The sequence below is a fragment of the Mus caroli genome, chromosome 2 (genome assembly GCF_900094665.2).
Source record: "Mus caroli chromosome 2, CAROLI_EIJ_v1.1, whole genome shotgun sequence".
NCBI lineage: Eukaryota > Metazoa > Chordata > Mammalia > Rodentia > Muridae > Mus > Mus caroli.
Window position 1 is genome coordinate 136,235,963 of NC_034571.1, and position 16,490 is coordinate 136,252,452.

General features: G+C 46.5%; 1 protein-coding gene across 1 annotated transcript in view; it reads right to left on the reverse strand.

The window, feature by feature from the left end:
* Positions 1-16,490, reverse strand: part of Rrbp1 (ribosome binding protein 1) — a 63,232-nt gene that overhangs the window by 22,523 nt on the left and 24,219 nt on the right. Inside the window, exons 3-4 of the mRNA XM_021155725.2 lie at positions 4,611-4,759; positions 3,624-3,746 (exon numbers count right to left, since the gene is read on the reverse strand). Of these exons, the coding sequence (XP_021011384.1) occupies positions 3,624-3,746; positions 4,611-4,759 (272 nt within the window). The remainder of the gene's footprint in view (positions 1-3,623; positions 3,747-4,610; positions 4,760-16,490) is intronic.

Consider the following 16,490-nt stretch of genomic DNA (forward strand, 5'->3'; position numbering starts at 1 on the left):
CCAGATAGAGGCTGGAACTGTACCACCTCCCATTCCACCTTAGTACCCAACAGTGTCTGGTTGGTATCAGAAGGCCTTGGGCTCCTGATCTTACGAGGCCACACGTTCAGGCACTGGAGTGGACACACTATAGTCTAGTCCAGAGGGTAGTGCCTGGCAAGACATAAGCTGGAAAGGTTTTCCAGAAGGTTTTGCCATCCTTGTCCTAAAATCTTCAAAGCCACACCTGGGCCCCGAACACTTAAAGGTGGAGCTCCCAAGGGGGCCCAAGTCCATAAGCTTCTTTAGACACTACTCACACTGGTCAAGGGTTCAATTCTGCCAGGACCTTCCTCAGGAGTGACACAGACTCTGCAGATGACTGAAATTCTCAGTGCATCCAGACCAGGCCTTGTGGCATGACTCCAAGCAAGATCACTAAGCAAGACCCTTTCCAACTATAAAAATGTTACCACAAGAATAAAGGAAGCGTAGAAGGGTCTGAACATGAAACATAAGAGTCTAGCACTCACTGGCTCCCGTGAGAATGCAGGTAAGAGCAACTGTCATATGGTCAGTAACATTTTCACATGAAATTTCTCACTCAATGGTTTGGTGCCAGGAGATATAACATGAAAATGACATAAACATGCTGGCTCTGTCGAGCAGGACACGATGGTGGTCCACACAAGGTAGACAGAATGATAAATATTTAATTCTAAAGGGAAGATACAAACACTCCTTCCTCAACTGCAAACCAGAGAGAGAGAGAGAGAGAGAGAGAGAGAGAGAGAGAGAGAGAGAGAGAGAGAGAGAGAGGCTCCCAGTCTGTAGGCAACCAAATAGAGGTCTGTGGCAATTATAGTGATCACCTTCATCTGAGTGCTCCATTAGATTCCTGAGCGCTGATAACCAAACAGGATACTACCAAAATGTCCGGCCCATCAGAAGTACAGGAGACCCTCAGAAGCAAGAAAGAGTAGGGCGGGCATACTGGGAGCAGGCAGCAATCCAGAGAAGATTAGGCAAGATGCCAGAGGCTAGTACTTAGGGTGCGTATTTGGGGATGGAGGCTGGGAGTATAAAAGAGGTGTAAGCAGATATCGGCATTGGACCTCCTGAGCTTATGGGAAACCGAATGTGGCCAGGGGATAGAGAGCCATAGCTGGACATTGTCATTAAGTTTCTTGGGTCAGAGCCAAGGTCCACACTCTGGAACGTGAGGTGGGTAACAAAAATCAAGGCTTCTAGACCTGTGGGTCACACCAGGAACAGAGTCTACTGTCTCAACCCAAGGAGGGTGGGCATGGTGAATGTGTCTAGGAATTAGGTGCCATTGTGGTTTTTGAAACTATGTCACACAGCCACCTCTAAGGGACAGCATAGTCACTGAATGGTCAGCACAGGGCCTTCCTACCTGCCTGCCTCCCTGTCCTTGGTGAATGGGATTTCAGAATGGGAAGGGGCCCATTCTATCAGAGGTTGCAACCGCCTCATCCATCATGCCTCAGACCCAACTAAATAGCCAAGCCACACAGAGTCTGCCAGCAACTAAACACTACTGTAGCCTCTTGCTGCACTTGACTTTGGGAATAAGCAAATTTCTGTAGGAAATTAATTTCTCTTTCTGTCCAAACAGTGTTCTGGTTAGGTTTGTTTTGTTTTGTGTTTTTTTGTTTTTTTTTTGGGGGGGGGGGTGTTTGTTTGGTCAGTTTGACATAATCTAGATTCACTTGAAAAGAGTCTTAGATTGGGCTGGTGAGATAGCTCAGTGGTTAAGAGCACTGACTGTTCTTCCGAAGGTCCCTAGTTCAAATCCCAGCAACCACATGGTGGCTCACAACCATCTGTAACAAGATCTGGCGCCCTCTTCTGGAGTGTCTGAAGACAGCTACAGTGTACTTACATATAATAAATAAATAAATCTTTAAAAAAAAAAAAGTCTTAGATTATGTGGTCCCTGGCCAGGTGGTCCCTGGGTTGTGTAAGAAAGCAAACTGAGCAGGTCAGCTACTTCCCCCATGGCTTCTGCTTCAGTTCCTGCCGTGACTGAAGAATGTGACCTGAGAGTTATAAAAGGAAACAAACCCTTTGCTCCCTGGGCTGCCTTTGGTCATGCTGTTTTATTACAGCAATATCAATTCTTTCTAAGGTAAAAGGTACAAAAAACTAGCTCCCCAGAAAAGCAGACTCTGATCTAGGAAGGTATGCTAGTCATCTGACCCAGGGGGGTGGGAGGGCTCTACCAAGTTCTATGGTATAAATGTGCTCATCCTTATTGGAGCCTAGACCTAACTCCTAACACGAAGTGTGCACAGTTAGGAGGAGACAGCATACCCAGCTGCTGTTAAGCCATGTGAAGGTCTGCATTTCTAGTAACCAAGGATAGCTCGAGCAAAGGCCATGTGTGGACAACTTGGGAGTCAGCACAGAAGCCCACTGAACACTAGCAGAGTTCTCAGAGGGTGACTTTCTTTTCTGCTCCTGAGCATAACACTAACAAAGAGTGTTATTCAAAGGGTTGGGGGTCTCGTCAGCCTGACCCTCAACCACCGTTTCTGCCTGGCTCAGAAGCACAGCCACTGAATTAAGAACGAGGTCAACTTGCCTCATTTCTAGTCTGTCTCCAATAAGCAAAGAGCAGTACCTAAGGAAAGGGTTATGTCTAAGATGGTGTTATGTCTAAAGTTAGGTCTAAGATGGTGTCAGGTCTTTTTTTCTGTTTTTGAGGCAAGGTTTCTCGCACTCTGTAGATAAGGCTGGCTTCAAATTCAGAAATCCTCCTGCCTCTGCCTCCCAAGTGCTGAGATTAAAGGTATGCACCATCACCACCTGGTATTGTCAGATATTTCTTAACCCAGGCTATCTTTCTGAAGTCTGTTACCTGGGACAGAGAGGGCAGGAGGCAGGGAACAGTAAAAGAAAACCCACAGCACCTCACCTGACAGCTTTCTAACTTAGGGGATACCAGGCCCATGAGGACTCACTCCCCTTACCCTGCCTGTCATGTCCATCTGGGACACTTGGACACCAGGACCCACTTCTCAGAAGCAGAGAACAAGGGAGAGGCTCCTGTAGGTTCAGCAGTGAGTGGCTTCCAATGACTGAGTAGCTGGTATATCCTGAACAATGTCCCAAGCCTGTCTCACAGCAAGCCTGGCCCACCACCACCTGCCATTCAGAGCAAAAATCCTTCCAGCCAGTATGGCTACAAATAGCTAAGAACTCTCCTGCACATCACTCCACTGATGTCAGAAAAAGGCAGCAAAGCAACCTCAACCCCATTTCTCAGGAAAACTACTAGTATTAAATGTACACGTCCTTTCTAGGTGCACTAGCTCAAAAGACCCTGGTACCTAGGGAGCCACCACAGTCTGAGATCCTGGTCTCTGCTAAACTACATGAATTCTTGGACCACAGGGGAGGAACACTTCCAGTACTACACCTAACCTCTTTAGGCAGCAGATAAACTTTAGTCAAAACATTCCTGGCTTGGGAAGAGTCATATGCTAGGCAGACAAGCCCTGGCTGAAGCTGCCTGCCTCAGCGCCAGCCCTGATGACCTAAGGGCAGCTGCGGCCCTGGGCATGGGGATTCTCAGAGAATGGAGAGGAGGCTGCCTTGCTTCTGAGCTGAGGCTGTACCTTGTTGAGTTCCCTTAGCTTGCTCTTGGCGACGGCCGCATCCTCTTGCTCTGTGGCCAGCAGCTTTTCTTTCTCTTCTAGTTGGCGTTTCAGAATTGCTACAGGGTCACCCTTCTGAGTGGCCTGGAAATGTTGACAAAGCCATGTTACAGGGGAAGAGTGAAATATATAGTCCCCCAACTCTGGCAATAAACAAAAGGCAATAAACCTCCAGGTAGCATGGGCTTCAAAATAAGTGGTTCCATCTGACCCTAGACACCATACGGGAATGAATAGTCCTGTTAAGCCACTGAGTTTTTAGGAACTCCCAGATCTTGTACATACATATGCTTGGGGTAGTTTTCATAGGTATAGTATTTCCAGTCTTAAAGCCAGAAAATGTAGACTATAAGCCACTGGCTGCAGTGTGGGAGCTAGGACAGGAAACCTGTACTCTAGTGTCATGGTCTGAGCAAGGTGACCCTCCGACACTCATGCCCAGGGAACACCCCCAGTGCTTACTTGCTGAGGTGCTCTCAGCAGCACTGAGGCCACAGAGCATGGCACACCCCAGTGACAGCCTAGAAAGAGTACCCCCAAACACCATCACTGAACTGACCAGCAAAATTACTATCACCCAGCTAGCTAAGGAAAAACCCATGCATACTGCACTTCCTAGAACAGGTGATTGGCCAGGGGCACTAGGGAGTGCGACTGAGTCTTTGAGCTTGCCCTGGTAGCACAAGGGACATTATGTCCAGATCCCATGCTCTAACCCGAGAAGCACAAGCAGCACCGAGGCCCTGCTCTGCTCCGGGCACATAAGCAGAGGTAGCTCATTCAGCCCAAGCACAGACAGCAATGGCAGGGACCTCCAGGAAGAAGTGAAAACTGGTTTGTAAACATTCTCGCTGCAGTTGGACAAGATAGCTCCTGGGTAGGAGCAGAACTGGGCAAGATGCGCATCCCTGGGGACTGGTAAGCCATACCAGCCCTGCAGTGGCCTACCTTATGCCAGGTGTCTTGAATGACTCCAGTCTTCTCAGAGAGGATCTCAATAAGCCGCTGGGCCTCGCCCTCACTGAACACCATGCTTCCAACTGTGGAGACCAATGTCTTGTAGGGCAGGAAGAGAGGGCCGTCGCAATCTGGGGGCCCTGAAGTGGGAAGGAGCAGGGGCTTACATTCCACCCCCAAACAAGTAGATAAACAACAACATCCATCAAAAGGTGGCTCTGATCAGAGACAAGAACTCTGTTTTATAGCTTTAGGCTGGTACAGTGAACTTCCTGATTAATGATGGGTCTGCATTCCCAAAGAGTCCCAGCCAAGGTTTGGAGTAACATCCCTCCTTATTTTATATCAGTAGTAGGTATCAAATTCAGGGATCAGTGTGTGCTGGATAAAGGCTAGCCTCTGTTCTTTCTTTCTTCTTTTTCTCCTGGGATGAGCCATCAGCCTTGCCCTCTTCCTTTGCCCAGACTTATTTGACTCATGGATATGCATCTCTCGGGTTTTCTTTTTTAAAGATTTATTTATTATGAGTATGCTGTAGCTGTCTTCAGACACACCAGAAGAGGACATCAGATCTCATTACAGATGGTGGTGAGCCACCATGTGGTTGCTGGGAATTGACCTCTGGAAGAGCAGTCGGTGCTCTTAACCACTGAGCCATCTCTCCAGCCCTCTTTCTTCTTTTTAAATTATCAACACTGAAGCTGTGTGGGAACTTGAGGTAGCTTTGTTGATAGGACTGGTGTGAACCTTAGCACTACATAAGCCGAGTGTGGTAGCATACGCCTGTAATCTCAACACTTCAGAAATGAAGGCAGGAAGAGCAAGCCATACTCAGCAACACAGTGAATTTGAGGCTACCCTGAGTTGAATTAAGACCATGACTCAAAATAAGTAAATAAAGAAGTAACAAAAATAGTGCTGCACAAAATTATCCACATTTTTCTCAGGGTTTTTTTTTTTTTTCTCCATTTCCTCTTTTTCTAGTGAAATACTTGGTCCATCTCATCTTCCATGGTTCAGCATCGCTATGGGCAATGATCCCCAGAACCACACATACACGGAAATCTTGGAGGGTACCAGGACTCTGCTCCCCACAGTCAAGGACAGGCACTCTAGCCTCCCTAGATGGAGCTTAAATGGTGACTGGCTTCAAAAGAGAAATGGCTGGGCCAGGTCACTAGAATGAGCTCTTCACTCCCTAGGTACTTGCTCACAACACCCCGCCCCAAAAAAAAAGAAACCATCACCACCACCAGCAATGAAACATCCTCACTCCCAGTCTCCATGATAGCCATGCAGACTTGTAGGCAAGAAAAGAGTGAGCTGAGATAGCTCAGCTAAAACGCCTGGGAAATTCCTCTGCTGATATCTAAATTTGCTCACAACTGAAACAGACAGTCAAATGCACTAAAACAGATAGACAAGCCCACTAGGGCGAAATTCAGCTAAACCTGCCTTTTGAGGACAAGGAATGGGGAAGGTTTCTACAGCAACCCTGGCTTCTCTGACTTGTCACAATATTTTTACTTCACAGTCATAATATTTTCATTACAAGTGGAAGCACTTAGCGTGATATCATAATAAAGGCAAGGTGGGATGTGGGCGGGCTGGTTGCTATGAGCACCTTATTTTATAACTTCTTACCTTAGGAAAGTGCAGTAGATTTAAAAATAACCACACTAGCATTAAAGGGCCCAAGAGCTTGTACTGCCAAGAAAATGGGATGAGAGTATGTGTGTGGGGACCCCATTTCTTAATTTCCTTGAAATATGTATGCACACGCAACTAATGGTAGGCTTAGATACATACTAGATACAATCCCGAGTGCTGCAGAACTAGAATAAACGGCCCATGAGCTCACTCTCAGGAAAAACCCCTACTGAGACATTTTTTGCTGTTTTCCCACCCTCCCACCCCTGCCCAACCTTAAATATTCACTGCCCAGAGTTTAGAAGACACAGGCGAGGCAGGGCGGCCTCTTAAGCCTGTGTGGAACTGAAGACTACTTTCCTTCTTGATTCAGAATGGTCCTAGCACCCCTGAGAACTTGTGATTCAACCCCTGAGACTCCTGCAACTTGTGATGTGCTTCAAGCAAAAAGTTTAGATGGAGTTTCAAAACCTCAGTGTAGACAAGAACATAAAATAGCAATCTGATATACTGGTTGAGCATCAAGCACACCCAATTTGGATAAACTGGGTGAAGTACCCTGTTAAAATTCATCCCAACTATTTCTTCGTGGCCTATTCTAATGTGGTGAATGGGACTACTAAGTTACAGATGTGGTGCATACTATATTCCTCAGACTGGCTGTTCTGTGCCGTTCTACCCCCATGGACTCCTAAAATGCTCCTTGCCAAAAATCTTAGAAGCTCTTATCCTCAAGAATTTCCCAAGTGATTGAAAACTCTAACCTCTCTTGAATTCTCCACCAGAGAGCACTTTTCTAGTAAGGTATGTTGGTGTGTGTCTGTATTTCCAGCACTTGGGAGGTAGAGAATGAGTTTAAGGCCTGCCTGGGGTACATGAGACCCTGTATCAAAGAAGAATGAGAGTGGGGAGCCAAAATAAAGACACTGCCCTTTTGGCCCTATCCCTTAAGGCCCAACTCCTCCCATGGGAGGAAAACATCTGGCTACCACTGCTGAAGGAAGCCTTGCTACCGAATATCATCTCCAGTACTAACACTAGCCATGGGATGCTTCAAGATGCTTCCAGCACTGTCTAGAAGCTCTTGCCTATGTTCAGAGGCTAAACAGCATAAATAAATCTTTAAAAATAAGTAAATAAATAAACAAACAGACAGTTGTAACAAATGAAAAAATCCAAAGCAATGTAAAATTGAGCCTTCTCTGTCTATCCTGCTTTCCCACCCCCAAGAACTTCTATTACCTTCTCCATACACTCTCCTATGTCACAAAACATTTTTTTTTTTTTTACTGTCTTGGGTAGGTAAGCAGATAGGTAGGAAAATAAATAAACAAATAAATAGAGTACTGTCTCTGGATCAGAGGCAGTAAAGCTGACAGAAGGAAAACTGAGCCCCTGGCTGAGTCCTATCCAAACAGCTTGCCCTGCACCCCACTCACATCTCTAGCAAATACTTCAAGATTCTAGTAATTCTTGGTATTGTAAAATCTTACGGTATTAAAATAAACCTACCAAAGATTCCATATTTAATCCATTAGCCATGGGCTTTAAAAAGAGCAAGGGGAATTCTAGAAGCGGTTAGCTCCCTGCATGGCTGACCTAGCAGCCTGGGTCTGGCTCACACTGGTTGACAGGTCTGGTCTAGAGAAGAATGAGGCAGATGGACAGCAAAGAACAGCTACAAGATGGCACCAATTAGATGTGGGGGACACAACCACATACTCCCCCTTGGACTAGGCCATTCAGGAATGTGGAACACTACAAAGACTCAGGATAGGCCTCTGGGGGCCTGAGGGACCTGAGACACAGTACACCACTTCCAGGTAACAGCTAACAAGTAAAATCAGTCCAGAAACTTTACAGCTGCAGACTATCTAAGAGACTGGACCCATAGTGCGGCAGCTAACTCCATAGTAGGTAGGTAGGTAGGTTGGTAGGTAGGTAGGAACAGACAGACAGACAGACCGAGACAGAAGCTAAACAAATATATCTCTTGGCCAAGGCCAGTCTATGGATCACCGCTGGCCTTGGGTTTTCAGTACAGCATCTACACAATCAAATAGCCTAAGCTAAAAACTGCCAATTTCCAACTTAGCCCCTCCTTGGCTTTACCACCACCTGACACAGTGTCTTTCCTTGTCTGTAAAATAACGGTTCCTCCCTCATGGTCTGGCTGCAAAGATTAACTTAATTTGTGCTTGGACTGAGACACAGGGAAAGCTCTGTAAACTAACTCTCCAGGGCCAACTTTGGAGGCCCAAGCATTAACACCCACTCGTTGGACAGTCAAACCAGACCCCTCGCAGCTCAACAGTGGAGGGCAAGGGTGAGGATCTAAGAATGGCCTCTCTGAGGCCAAGGCTGACTTAGAGACTCAGAAGGGCAGACTGTCCTTATTCACGAGGCACAAGAGCTTGAGGAAGAGGATGTGCCTCCACCAACAAGAAGCTTGAATAGTCGATCAGTGTGCTTAATGTCCAGACTTCAAAACTATGATGCAACCAGTCTGCTACAGAAATGCCTTACCACCTAGGAAATGAAACTTGTAAAGAGGCACTTAGGACTCTTCTCTGTCAACTGTGGGCTCCTTTAGGAAAATTTGCTCTTTGGCTGCATAACCAACAACTCCCCAATGAACAGCCTCAGCAGCAAGAAGAAGATGTTAACGTAAGGGCACCCGAGGACTTGGCAGCTCGCTGCTCCAGCAGCAGCTACCCCTCCACTGTCCAGCTACAGAACGTGCCTGCCAGGCCCAGGCCCTACTTTCTCCACCAGCAGGGAGTGCATCAGCTCACTCCAGGACTTGCCCTGTGAGTCCCTACAGACAGCTAGAGGCTAAATAGAGGTGAGAGTATTACTATAGGTTCCCAAACAGCTCTGCCCAGGACAGACCCAGCTTATTTCCTTGCTTCTAAATAGTGTATGCACTGAGAAGTCTGCAGAATGCTAGGCTTGAAGAGGTAAGTAGAAAAGAGGACCACATATGCAACACAGCAGGCACAGGGCGGTCATGCAACAAAGCAGCATGCTGGGGCCTAGAGAATGCAGATACAACAGAAGCAGAGGCTGATGCACAGGTGCTTCACCAGGCAGTACTGGGTAAAGAGGCAGCAAGAGGTCTGAAGGAAGGAGAGCAGCCTAGAAAGGCACTAATATCTGCAGGACCCAGAACTTTGGATTCCCAGAGGAGCAGAGGCAGGTAAGAATGGAACAGGTACAAGATTTCACAGGCCCCAGAGAGCCGGCTTTACCCCACAGTGTGCAGTGACTAAAGGGAATCTTTCTTGGGATGCCAGGAGGGACAAGGCTTGAAGAAGACAGTTCAGGAAAGGGCCTGAGCCAGTGCTTGACCCTACGAGTCTTCAGGCGACTAAGTGTGAGAATCCCAGATGATAACCAGAGACACCTCACAGTGGGTCCTGACAGAAGCACAAGTGGGGACTGACGGCAAGGACATTCATTGTCTTAGGGACTGTCCAAAACCCATTCTGAAGGTCTTTCCCTCAAACACAAATACCATTCCTCTGGACCTTCACAGCGAATGACAGGGACGTGCCGAGTTCCAAGCACAGCAAGCATCTCCACAGGAAAGAAGCCATAGCCCAACCTTAAGCAGATTCCATGACCTGTCCTCCTTAACCACTTCAGCCAAACTGAGCTGTGCTCTAGAACAGTCAGGGCCCAGGCCTCTGAGCCTCTTGGGAGCCCAGTTCCATGTGATCATCTACATTTACAACCAAAGATCCTGGGAATAACAAAGGTAAGGAATGTCTAACATCACCACAGCCTCTGCCCAACCAGACACTTATAAACTGTGACCAAGAAATCTACAGGATGAATGAATTTATGAAATTCCTAGCCAAATGGATGGACCTGGAGGGCATCATCTTGAGTGAGGTAACACAATCACAAAAGAACTCACACAATATGTATTCACTGATAAGTGGATATTAACCCAAAACTTAGGATACCCAAGATATAAGATACAATTTGCTAAACGCATGAAACTCAAGAATGAAGACCAAAGTGTGGACACTGTGCCCCTTCTTAGAATTGGGAACAAAACACCCAGGGAAGGAGTTACAGAGACAAAGTTCGTAGCTGTGATGAAAGGATGGACCATTTAGAGACTGCCGTATCCAGGGATCCATCCCATAATCAGCTTCTAAACGCTGACACCATTGCATACACTAGCAAGATTTTGCTGAAAGGACCCAAATATAGCTGTCTCTTGTGAGACGATGCCTGGGCCTAGCAAACACAGGAGTGGATGCTCACAGTCAGCTATTGGATGTATCACAGGGCTCCCAATGGAGAAGCTAGAGAAAGTACCCAAGGAGCTAAAGGGATCTGCAACCCTATTGTTGGAACAACATGATGTACTAACCAGTACCCCGGAGCTCTTGTCTCTAGCTGCATATGTATGGAAAGATGGCCTAGTCGGCCATCACTGGAAAGAGAGGCCCATTGGACTTGCAAACTTTATATGCCCCAATATAGGGGAATGCCAGGGCCAAAAGAATGGGAATGGGTGGGTAGGGAAGTGGGTGGCGCTATGGGGGACTTTTGGGATAGCATTGGAAATGTAATTGAGGAAAATATGTAATAAAAATAATAAAAATTAAAAAAAAAAAAAAGAAATCTACAGGAAAGTACAAGGCTCTCAGAGGAACTAGAACACACCCTGCCCTCTTCCATCCACAGCCAAGACAGGCTCTGGGCAGCATGGTAAGTAGAGCCTTCACTCCCAGATCAGGCGGCCCTTCCCAGAGCATGCAAGCCAATGATGAACAGCTACATCTGAGCCCTAAATGGTCACAGACACATGTGGGGTTTCCAGGGCCCTGGCAGCAAGCACAGAAGCTGTGGAGAGAGTTTAGTACGGCTTTCCCCTTGGCTTGAGGAAAGAATCCTCTAGAACCAAGCTGGGAATATATGTGTATTAAATGGTACCCTACAGACTAAATGTCTATTTTCCTCTTTATACTTATTTTTCTTTCTCCAAACTTCAACAGAAACAATTTTATACCTGAAAAAAAAAAATGCACACATCACAACAGTTATTAAGACAACTATGGGGAGCAAGCTCCCTGCTTGGGCTTTCAGGCAGAGGGGCTGAAGACCAAGAAGACAGTTTCAGGAGCAGTCAAGATTTTCATTAGAGCCTACAGAGAAAGACCATGGCTTTATCATGGGCTTGACCACAGAAGCCTGGACAGTAACTGAAGACCCAGCACTGCCACAGCCAGCAGTAACTAAATGGAGATTTCCAGAAGAATGCCAGCTAGCAGCTCACAGTGAACTTGCTTCCCTGGGGGATCTATTTACATTCTGTTTGGAGGTAGAAAGGGAGAGAGGGACAGAGAAGAAGTGGGAAGAGGGCAAGAAAATGGGGGCTTGGGTTTTGAAGAACTCACACAGAAAGGTGCTCAAAGCACCTAGGGTTTTGTTCAGAGATTCAAACCCTGACACACAGTTAACATCAAAGAACAAAGGTTACCAAGGCTTGTTTTGAGTACACACCTGGTGGCTTCAGCCTGAAAAAAAGGGTGGAGAGTTAACTGTCTGGAGGATGGGAAGGGGTCCCAGGAGGACTGCCGTGGCGACCCTGTACTGCCATCTGCTGGCCACATGACTTCTGCCAAGTCTAAGCTCTGGCTGTGTAAAGCAGGTAGAACTGGGCTGTGAGCAGCATAAATGCAGGGAAAGCAACACCAAGCACCTGGACAGAGAGCCTGGCTACACAGGATGGCTGCCAGCATGGGTGAACAGGCGAAGAGTGGAAGAGGAAGGGAGCAACTGCAGCCCAGCCAATGGTTTTAAAGAAAGAGCTCTGATCTGCTCTGCACACCCTGAATAGGTTTTCCTGGAAGCTCTGATAACCCTTCTTTATCTCTTCTGTCTCATGCCCCGGTCAAGTTACAGCTCTTTTTACACTGCATTTCCTACTACACGTCTGCCCACTCTGCAAGTAGAATGGTGTCCTGCAATGCCACACACAGGAGCTCAGATACCTCCACCAGCATCCATCCACAGGTCACCCCTAGCTTCAGGGCACAGAAGCATCTTTGACATTCATCTTACCTCAGCTTACAAGCACTTACCAGGTAACAGGTGCCAGGGCCTGGGTGGGCACTGGCATCTTGTGGGAGGCCTGAGAACTTCTAATTCCCCGAAAGGACTAACAAGGTTTCCGCCGCCAGACAGGCTCCAGGAACACAGACTGGAGCTCCATAGTGGAGTTCTGTTTCTTTTCCAGTTTTTGTTTTTGTTTTTTTTTAAAATACTAATACAAATAGAAAAACTAGAGAAATGTAAAAGGGTAAATGAAAGATACAAAAAAAGTACCCACAATCCTATCTCCCAGTGGGTCTGTTCTCTCATGTAGACCATGGGAGACTCACAAAAAGCCTATTTCTTTCTGTTTTCTACATTTTGGAGGGTGGTGGGAATCTCTTGGCCATGACATCATGGTCACCTGGCCTCAGAATAATACCAGCCTACCAGCTGGGGAAGGAGAGAGTTTTCTTCAAAAAGCTAACCACAGAGTATGATAAAAGTACAGAGCCCCGTCTCACTAAATAAAGAGGTCATGGGCTCTGTGGTAGAGTCCTCATCAGACCTGGGTCTCAACTCCTCTTCCTCTGAGCAAGAAACAGGTCTCACTCCGATTAACAGCTGCCTCATTCTAGGCCTCATGCTACCTGCAGGCCAGGGAACTACATAGTGTATTCTCATATCCAGACCCACGTAGGATCTAACCAAAGCCACTTTTAGTGCAGATCTCCTGACAGCACACCACCAAGAGGCCATTCCAAGGAATCAGAGCAGCCAGGGATAAAGACAGATTTTAAAAACCACCACCACACACACGCACACGCTCCCTAAGCTTCCTAAAGGATCCTGGGCACAGCTACTGAGGCAGCAGTGGTACTCCACTTTAGTTCAGGGGAGTGTTCACTTCAAGGATTCTACTAATTCCCAGTCCCTAAACATTCAGTAAAGAATCCCTGCTTTTTACTTCACAGGCCAGTGTTTCCTCCTCCTTCCACACAAGAGCTTGTAACACTCCTTTGCAATATAAACCCTTCTCAGCTCAATGGTAGAACCACATGAGCAGGGGTTGGCTCTGAAACAATCAAGCAGGCCTCTGTAAATCACCAACTGTTTTTGGAGATCAAGGGAGCAGTCTTCCTAAATGAAAAATATACCTACCTTTTGACTTGCAATTACAGCCCTAGGAATTTACTTTAAAGAGACATACAGCAATATATGTACATTACTGCAACATCAATTGTAACACCTAAAAAAGCCTGCACACTACTTAAGTGTCATTTAAATAAATCACAATACATTCACACTACAGAATGTTATACAACCAACTGTGGCAGTTTTGCAAGCACAATGTGGAAGATGTCACCAATACACTGTAAAGCAAAAAGCAGTTTCTAACTGGGTATTACCACAGCTTGCATGTGAGAGCAGTGTCTCCAGGGTCCCCCAGAAGTGAATGGTGACAGGGACAGAATAGCAACAAAGACTTTAGAGTTCCACCCTGTCCATACTTCTCTACTATTTAAATTGTTTGGGGAAACAGACTTTTATGTAATAATACATTTTTTTAAGAGCAGGAATCATGCGTTCATTGTCACACACTGCCACAGATAAGCAGTAAAACCCATGGCATGGCCCCAATCAGCCTCTGAAAGAGCTCCAGCTGGCCTATAGAAACGTGGCCAGGCCTGCCTCCATACCTCCCACATCTCCTCTGGTACCTGTCATCAAAAGCCTTGCACTAGCCAGGGACAGAGTGAGCCTGGTGATGTAACCCCAGTTGTATCCTGGGCTGCTTCTGTACTGTGATGTCATTAGTGCCTTGCTATATGAGGGACAGTGACAACTAGAACCAAGAAGGGGAGTAACTGTGCATGATACCAACATATGGCTAGAAGCCAGATCTTCTTCATAGGAATACCTGCAAGGTTACCCAAGAGGCCACCTCCCTCCAAATGGCTGCTGTTTAGAGCAGGTGTGTCCAAGAGACTTTCTGATGATGTTGTTTTATCTCTACACTGTTCTAAAGGACAGCCACTAGAAACATGTAACTACTGACAGCTTTAAGGGGCACTAAGTATGATCAAAGAACTCTGGACTTACTTTGGACTGGTTTAAATGAATTTAAATGGACAGGGCGACCAGTGGCTCTTAGTGGAAAGCACACCTCTCAACCCTAATTTGTCTACAGCTAGTTGTTAAAACCTCAAGGTGAGGAGCTCCCTTCCCTAGCCTGCTCTGTACCATAATGGAAGCCACCAGGCCTACACTCCCAGATGCCTAGTACCCATCTGTAGCTCTGCCACAATTCCTCTGGGCACATGTGGTCCATAGAGTACAGGCAGCTCTGGACAGACACACACCTATTATTTGTGACCAAATGGCAGGGTGTCTAACGGCAAGCCATGTGGGACCAACCACAGCCTAGCCAACAGAGTTGGAACACAAGGTTTAGTTTTGTGAAAACGTTTAGGTCTGCTTCTCATCCATGCCTGCTCACCTGGCAACATTCGGAGCTGCAATGTTTGATATTACCAGGTGAATTCTAGTACACTCCTTCCATGTACCAGACTAAGATGACTCCATGAGCCTCTGGAATGTACTATACTGTCAGACTTCATGCTCCAAACTTTCAGTTACTATAGATCATGCTTCACTGAAGAAAAGCACATAGGAAGTTCAAGAGAATGCTAGACAAAATGAGTCCACTGGAGTTTCCACTGGAGTTGTAATCTGGTAATCCAAAGTACTTCCCTGACGCCTGGCTTTGTAGTGGATCTCCCCCACCTCCACCCCCAGGTATTTACATAGGAGAGCAAAAATCAGAATTCTCTACTGTCTTCGGTGAGTGCCCTTCTTTGCCCCAAGTTTCCCAGGAGTTTTCTCTGTTCAGCAGCTGTGAAAGTATTGCCAGGGGGGCAGGCATGAATGAGAAGCAGGTCTGAATGTTTAGATGGGTGGATAGATAACTATCTTTGCATATTCACATGCTGTACTTACAATCACCAGTACAATGGAGGAAAAGGGCATGTGTTTACTGAACCCACCGTGGGGCCTCCACCCTGTGCTAACCACCATCTACAAGGGCAGTATGTATGAATGTATATATATATATATATATATATATGTATATACATACATACATATACACATACACACACACACATATATCCTGCTTTACTCTCCCCATCATACTGCTGAGCCATGGCTGGGGTTGGGTCACCCCCCCCCCATACTAAATCATCAATCAAGAGAATCGTGGCCACAAGAATAAGAAATATCTCTAGAACCCATGAACTCGAAAAGATGGGAAATATATTTTGCTGGAGGATAAGCAGACTGTGACAGAATCCATTAGGCAAACCCAAGTGGGTGGTCTAGTTAAGGGCAGCCAGGCCCCTAGGGACCAGATAAAGCACTCTATATAAATGCTCACACCAAGCTCTCCTAACCCACAACCATCAGGGGCCATCCTGACTGGGTCATTTTCAGATGACCCTAGCACACAGCAGAGCCAAGTATATGGTGCAACTATAAAAAACAGTAACTCACGACCATGTTCTTGCCTGCTTTGGTCTGACAATGCCACACAGGGTCTGGCCACTGCACTAAAAGACATAATGAGAAGACATGATTCTTTATCTCCATCATCTTCCATAAAAACAGCCCATGGAGTGGAGTGGACAACCTCCACACACAGCATGCTCACCCTGTTCACATCACAGCAAGCAGGAGCAAGTCCCCTATATCCTGAATGTAACAGGAAGCTGAGGGGAGTCTTGACATCGTAGAGGTGAGATGGGGACTCACTTACCTAAGGGTACTAAGCGGGAACAGAGTTATGAACAGCAACAATAAGTGCTCTCACAGACCTTCATACACCCTCAAGGACGTGAGTTTTCTATGGCTCACCATGGAGCCTCACCAATATACTCTCCTGGTTCTATAGGAAAAAGAGGTGGTAAATACCAGGCATGAAGGTTCATGCTCATATAGGCTGAGACTGGAAGGCCATTATTTGGGGGCTAGCCTGTGCTACAGTGACAGATCCTGTCTGAAAAAGAAAAAAAAAAACATAGAAGAGGCTTAGACATATATGCTCCATAGACTTACTTGTCAATTGGACAGGACCTGGGATCTCAGGATTCACACGTGTTTACGAATGCT